This window comes from Rhododendron vialii, chromosome 7a, assembly GCF_030253575.1.
Source record: "Rhododendron vialii isolate Sample 1 chromosome 7a, ASM3025357v1".
NCBI classification, from domain to species: Eukaryota; Viridiplantae; Streptophyta; class Magnoliopsida; order Ericales; family Ericaceae; genus Rhododendron; species Rhododendron vialii.
The window spans coordinates 34,295,680-34,303,667 of NC_080563.1; the positions used below are offsets into that span (position 1 = coordinate 34,295,680).

The 7,988-nt window shown below is 35.2% G+C and overlaps 1 protein-coding gene across 1 annotated transcript; it reads right to left on the bottom strand.

Annotated features, from left to right (window-relative positions):
* LOC131332943 (bidirectional sugar transporter SWEET16-like) lies at positions 1–7,233 on the bottom strand. Its single transcript, XM_058367252.1, has 6 exons — positions 7,200–7,233; positions 6,973–7,009; positions 4,961–5,171; positions 1,866–2,030; positions 641–760; positions 1–321 (listed from the first exon to the last, which is right to left on the bottom strand). The coding sequence occupies exons 1-6, from the start codon at positions 7,231–7,233 to the stop codon at positions 1–3; spliced, it is 888 nt and encodes a 295-aa protein (XP_058223235.1).
* Positions 7,234–7,988: the final 755 nt, after the last annotated feature.

Below are 7,988 nucleotides of genomic sequence, written 5' to 3' on the forward strand. Positions count from 1 at the left end.
TCAAGGATGATCAACAACAACACTTATACGATCTTCCTCATCTTGTTCGGTAGGAAAATTGTGATGCGTCTCATGTGGACTCTGTAAAAGTGTTCTCATTAACAGTAAGCTAGTCGGGCGCGATGACGACTTGGGATTGTGATTTCCTTTGCTGAGACTTGGATTTTCCGTCTTGGCGACGTTGGTACTTTGCATTTCGATGGCTTCCTGATCGGTCGCCTGAATTGAGCCGATTGAGTTGGATAAAGGTGACTTGTTTTTGTAGATCATGTAGAGTAGTATCTGGGATGAGCTCGTCGCAATTCCAATTGCATTTGGTACCTAAAAAGTAAAAATGAATCATAATTTCTTGGATTTTAGCTTTAGTACTTCAACATGGATTTCATTTTCTTGAGTTGTTCTTCAGTGATACATTAGTAGAGCTATCTACGGATCATCTATTCTCCTCCTTATATTATCTTCAATACCAAAGGAATCAAGAGACAACGAGAGAAATTGTAGCCTAATGGATGATGTGAAAAGTCTCCTATGTAACGGGCTATATATCTCCCAATTAATGCAGAGGTGATCATGAAGAGGGAGATATATAGACCTTTACATGAAATACCCCTTCAATGCGCAAAAGTGAGAGAAAACTTACGATGACGTAAATGTCTTTGAGGATGAGAGCAAAAGTAAACCAACACCCAGCATTTAGTAGCAGGAAAAAGGAGAGGGAAAATGACATGTACTCTACACTCTTCGTCTTGATTACAGCTATCTGCGATGGTAAGAATAGAATTAACGAATGAAGGATAATAGAATTGATGAATGAAGGATTGAATGCCGAAGGTGGCCTACGTAAGAGTAAAAATATATCAGCACTTCAATTTAAAAACAAAATGAGGTGTAGACAAACTGTCAAGTTTCTAGTGGCACTTGCAACTGCCATGAAGAGCAGCAATGCATGAGTATCCACCGTACAAACAAATGGGAAAAGAAAATGCCAGTAGAGCTAGACCCTTGCTGATCAGACCAGTAAAAATAGACCTTGGTCAATGGTCAATGGTCTTTAATGTGGAAAACCTTATTCCAATTAGTAAGAGGAATTTTCTGATAAAAATAGACCTTTAGTTTTCCAATTTACAAGTATGCCAGCAAGTATTTTTGGGCCTTGCTTTGACTAGATGCATGTTGAGCCTTCATTTTATCTTTCGATGGCCTAGTTTTTGGGATATATACACACACACACACATTACATAGGACTATTAGATATTTTGGGGCCCTAAAAATCTGCCATTTTTTGGTGCCATGGCACCTTGGGCTAAAGGGCTTTAGCCTAAGGCCGGCCCTGCAAACCGAACCTATGTTGTAATCACTGGCAGAGCCAAAATTTCCACTCGGAAAGGGCCGAACTAAGAGGAGAAAAAAATTAGACAAAAACAAACTCCTCAATATTGATTAAGTATATTGAAAATAGAGTTCAGAATTTAATTAAGTATGCTAAAAAAAGTTTCTAAGTATTAAAATCACAAAACCTGGTGTGTGTTTATTGGTTCTGGAAAGGAAAACTTTAAAGTGATTATGAGAGTGTTATTCCATTTCACATGTGGTAAGGGTTGACGCACTATACTCCTTGCACTAGTCAAGAATTCAAACTCCACCAACTTCATTCCCTTTCTTTCGTAAATTAGTACTTGTAGAATATGATTTGTCTTGTTTAAAAAAAAAAAAAAAAAAACCTTGAAACCTCACCATGTGTTTGGGACCTGCTCGGCACCCAAATTTTTTTCTCGAAACACAATGTTTATCTTTAGTGACATTATAATTTAAAACTGAATGTAAAAAAATACAAGAAAAAGGACCGATTCGATGAAAAGGGTTACCATTGCTTCGAGGGGTGCTACATACATAGCTATGGTGACTGCTGCACATACAACACCCATAAAGATATGTCGTTTTCCTTTGTCGTGAAACACTGCAATGGCTATTCCGATCACCGATCCAACAAGTGCTATGTTTAGAAATCCCACTAGAATCATCGTTTTCACCTGAAAATGGCAACAAGAAATAATTAATCAACAATGCTACATACACATTTCTACCGACGACTGTTCTTCTTTCACATATGTGTCGGTCTTGCATATTTAATTGTGGAGTCGGCCCATCTTAAACCACCATATATAGTTTGTAATTTCACCAATAGTGACAAAATTCGACGAAGCATGCATAGTCAGCCAAAGAGAAACATTCAGCATTTGCAACCCAATGAATGTGTTGAAATATTTTTCGATTTTCATCGAAATGATACGATTTTATTTTACCATACAACAATTCATGTAACCAATTATATAATATCACTAGAATCAGTTACAAACTCAGGCTGTAACAATACAAACTTACGGTTCGTTTGGATAAAGAATTTGATTTTGGGTGAATATAGAAGAAGGGTGGATTTGAGGGTGAATATATAATAAGGGTGGATATGTAAGAAGGGTGGACCCACCTCCTAAGAATGGTGGATTTATAATCCGGTGTTTTGATGATTTTTTAAGAAGAGGGATTTGGAGAGTGGATATAATAGGATAAGATGTCAAATGACTTAACTGCACTTGTATTTAAATTTAGGGTAAATTTCACTTACTTCCCCTGAGGTTTCTGACAATGACAGACACCTCCCCTCACGTTTCAAAAATTGCACTTACCTCCCTTCTGCTTTACTTGTCGGCTGCAGATTCCCCCAGCCGTTAGTCAACTGTCACTAAAGGTGACGGAAAATGGTGAGGTCAGCCAAAAGTGAAGATTCATTTCCCATTTTGCCCTCATCTCTTGTCTTTAGCCTTTTATACCCTCTTTTTCATTCCAAAAAATGCAATAAACATATACCAAAACACCATATGTTGATGATATATGTTCAATGAATATCAACAATAGAAAATACATGTTCAACATTTTGGGCTAGCCAAAATTGATTTTTTTTTTTTTGTCTTTTCTAATTTTTTTAATTTAATTTTGGGATAAAAATTATTACTTCTTTTAGTTTCTCTACATAAGAGGAATCTATGAAGTAGAAAAATATGGACCAATTTAAAAATTTTAATTTAATACCAAATAAATAAAATAAACAAGATAAATCAACTTGTTTTAATTATTTTGGGTTTTTTTTCTAAAGTTTGAAAAATATGGTCCATGGTGTTTTAATTTTTTTATTCTACTCATTGAGATGAACCTAAAAATTAGAATGGGTGGTTCTAAGATACGTGGTGGTTGTTAATTATTCTACTCAAAGTTTAAGAAGGTTCACTAATGACGAGAAAAAAACCAAGAAAAGTAGGATTCATAGATTTGTAATAAGTGAATGGGTGGTTTTAAGATACGGGGGGTTGTTAATTATTATTCAACTACTTATTTGATTTTTTAGTTTCAGGCTACACATAAACATGTATAAATCTTTGGCATTTAAGTGAAATTAAGCTTAGTTTGGCATGAACGAACATTTATTTCTTTGTGTTTTAAGGAAAAAAACTTCCTTGTATTCTCAACTTGTATAAATATAAATAAGTCTCCAAAAATAACCCAACATAACTCTTTTAAACCCACCTTAAAAGCTCTGCGTAAGTATGTTAATTTTTTTGAGCCAACGAAAAAACAAAAAGAATATTTGGCATCTCAAATTAATTTTTGCTACAAAGACAAAAAAAAAACTACTAAACAAGTTTTTTAACTCTATAACTTCTTTTCTTTTCTTTTTTGATTTTTTAGTTGTTAGGGAACTTTTACCATCTTTGGTTCAATTTTATACTTGTCCCTCGAATGATTAAAGAAATTGGTAAAGAATTAGACAAGAATAAATGAAAATAAAAAGTTTCAAAATTTTAATTTTTGAGATCCCATATAGAGCAGAGGTGACTAATCAAATGTTGAGGTGATTAGGTTTATTTTTTTGAGTTATTTATTTACTCAAATAGACAAAAGTATAAGAAAATTTGAGAAGGGGTAAAAAAGTAAAAGCCCAACTTCTGTTAGGAAAAGTTACCCGACAACTCTGATAGGGGAGGTAAGTGCAATTTCAGAAACGTGAGGGGAGGTGTCTGTCATTGTCAGAAACCTCAGGGGAGGTAAGTGAAATTTACCCTTAAATTTAATGTTTATATTACAATAATTGCAATATAATTATATGATTAGGCATTAAATTAAAATTGTGTTTATAAAAGTACTTATTTTCATACTTTTGAACTTTTAATACATAATAATTTATTTTTTAAATATAATTAATTCAACTTATTTGATAATTTTACTCTTTCATTACAAATTGTAAGGAGTTTTTTTTCTTCTCAATATGGATTTTTTTGTGGCCTTTCGATTAATTCAATCATTCTAGACCATTGGATTGGGACATTGTTTTCTAAGAATCAAATCACTAGATTATTTTCCCCACTTTGGAAATAACGTGGAAGAGATAAAAATCTAGTTCTCTCCTCTCCTCTCTCTCTACCCATAGCCACAAATTCAAATCCCCTCTCTCTCTCTCTCTCTCTCTCTCTCTCTCTCTCATACTACCACCGATCCCATAGCGGTTCTCTCATCTCTGGTTCTCAATCGTACGGCAGCGGGAATGACAGTGGCCGATCACAGGTGACGGCGACCTCCTCCTCCTCCTCCTCTCTCTCTCTCTGATCACAGACGGAGCAAGGGCAGGCTCGTCATTCACATATCCGGCTCAGGGTGGATTTGCCAACGATGGGGGTACCCCTATCGTTGGTAATCCGGGCCGCATGTGGATTTACAATCCAGGAGAGCCAAATCCACCCACAAATCCACTTGCGTTTTTTTCTTCCCAAACACCTGATTTACGTGGGGCCAGGGCTCCAAATCTGGGCGCGTACAAATCCGAGCTCCAAATCAGGCATCCAAACAGGCTGTTATCCCCATGGTATTAACAACTGAGAGAGGCAAGAAGATAAGTACATGATTGGCGTACCTTTTTGTCCTTCGGCGCATAGATGAGGTAGAGAATTACATAGATGGATTCCGAGAGCACGCCGAGGCCATTTACGGTCACAAGAAGAAAACCATTTGGGACTAAAGCTCCATAAAAAGTCCACAAACTTTTGCACAATAGTGTTGTTATGTATGGAAGCACATCGTAGTTTTCTGTTGACTTCTTCTTCACCACTTGCCGAAATGTTCCCCTGAAAAATACCATATGTACGGGTAAATATTAATTAGCAAGTGTCAGGGGTGGCGGCTTCAAGCCAGATATCAGTTCAGCGATGACATAACCGCACAGACAGTTTCAATTAGGGGTGATACCTGTCCGATTTCGACCGGTTTGGGTGTATTTTTAGGTTGAAACCGGCTATCCAGTTTGAGATTTTTAGAAACCGGAACCGGTTGAGATAAACCGGTCCGGTTTCGACCGGCTCAACCGGTTTCGGTCCGGTTTATCCGATTTTCATTCATGGGCTATATTTTAGGCCTAACACATTAAAAAATTTACAATTCAACCCATAAAATATCAACCAAAAATCTATAATTCAATCCCTTTTTTTGGACCCAACAAAAAAGGATCAATTTGAGCCCAATACATAAAAAAAAAAAAACCATAAAAATATAATTAAGCCCATAAAAACAATTTTTATATAATAAATATATTTATTAGACTAATATACACCACAAAATATCAACCAAAAACTCATAATTCAACCCATCCCTTATGTGTGTGTGTGTGTATATATATATATATATATATATATATATATATATGTATATATTATACATATATATAACCGGTCCGGTTTCAACCGGTTTTTAAAACACAGGATCGAAATTATTTTTCCGGTTCATAAAATTTTATAAACCGGAACCGGATCGAAATTATTCAACCGATTTAAAAAATTCGGTCCGGTCCGGTTTGGTTTTTCCGGTTTCGATCGATTTTCCGGTTTCGAGTAACAGCCCTAGTTTCAATACTGTACAACATACAATTATACAAAGATCAACATAAGATAGTTTTGAAATACTCCATATTTAATCATATAAGGGGTCGTGATGTAACATTGTACGAAAGTTCAAACAAAATTCTTTGCAGAATAAAATGGCTCGGGGTAGTCGTTCCATCTTTGAAATTGGAACTACCATATCTGGAAAACAAACAATTTCGTCTCTCTTCTTTTAAAAAAAAAAAAAATCTTTGTAAATTGCTTTTCTTTGTGGTGTTAACAGAGGCAACTGAAGTGATATCATATCACTTGCCTTTCTATGCATATCCCCTGAGCGAAGCTGGAGTAGTTCTAGGAGCTGGCGCAATGATAGTTACCTAGCAACCAATGGTTGTCAAAAAGCCTTTGATTCCGGTTAGAGTTCGAGGGTGTTCCACTAACCCTTCTTTTTATAAAAGTTATTTTTCTTCAATTTTTAAAGTCAAATATAATGAAAATAAAAAATAATTTTTTTGATTTTTTTTGCACCATATAAAAGATCTCAATGAAATTTATCAAACAAGATCCATATTGGTAAAAAAATTATTTGCGTAAACACATAATTTTTGGGCTTAAAATTTACATTCCTTTTCAAAAACCTACTTTTTGAAAAAGTGGAACACTCTCGACGTGCTATTATGACTTCGTTGGGCAAGTCCAAACGGGACTTACCCCCCAACTTTAATGGTCTTCCGCGCAAATGAACGCTGAGATTAATCCCCGGATTAACTAGTTCATTGGGATGATACCGAATTATGAAAAAAAAAAAATTAAACTATAGAAATTAAATAAGCAATTTTGCATTTTATATAGAAAATGGTCAAAATTAAGGTGGATATGGGTTAAGCTTATCTCAACCCTCAAAAGTATCATACATTAACCCATATTTTTTTGATCCGCACACATTAACCCATATTGATCCTACTTATTTGTCTTCCACATGTATACTGAAATAACCACCTTCTGAGATAAATAAAAGCACCACTTCACATAAATTGTTAGTAATACTTACAGGGGAGCGGCATAAACTAGTAGGGAGATTGCATTCCCTGCGACAAATGAAATAAAACATCCATTAATTTTTATTTTTTTTTGGAAGAGTCATTCATTAAACATCCATTAATTTGAACTCAACTTTTCTTACAAAAAATAAAAATAAAAATACAGGACACATTTTTGCACAATTTTGTTCGATATATGAGGGGAAAACTAATACTCAAACAGAGGATAAATATTTACCCAGAAGTCCAACCACGACAGCCGGGGAAACCATGAGAGGCGAGGGTTTTCTTGATTTTTTTCCCCCCTTGTTAATGTCAAGAACGGAAAAGGTGATGAAGATACCGGAGGGAAACAAGAAATAAGATCAATTTATATAGCTGTGAATCAGTGAAATTAGTCAATGATTGAGGTGGTGGTTTTTATACGTTAGATTTTGTTTCCATATTAGTGGGTCATGGTCGTCGTCTTCTTTTTTCTTTTTCTTTGTTTTTTTGGGGGGTAAGGGTCATGGTCGTTTTGACTATAACTTTTCTCCATGTTGTGACTATAACTTTTCTTAAGGGTCATGGTCGTTTTGTTTCCATGTTGTGACTATTACTTTTCTTAAATGGTTCCTTCTACAGTCCGCCCAGGAGGCTGGCGAGCGGCGTGAGATTCATGGCATAATGGACGGTACTTTTTGCAGTGTGTCAGAATAAAAACTGAAGACTTCAACTAAAACGGTAAATGACCAAAATAGTCTTCCAACTTTACCCAATATGGACCTCCTATGGACGGACGATGGAGAATAGCAATATTTATTTTTTTATAATATAAATCCACATGTCACATGTTTGTTTCTTCTAGTACCATACTTGAGTGTTCTACTTTGTCAGATGTACGAGTACTTTCTATTTTGTCTAAAATACCTATTTTGCCCTTAACAACTCATATCTACCTTTTGCTCTTACAAATTCATGGGCACGGCTACTTCCTGTTGGAAAAAAAATTCACAGCTATTTTTTCCTTTTAATAACTCTGGTGTCC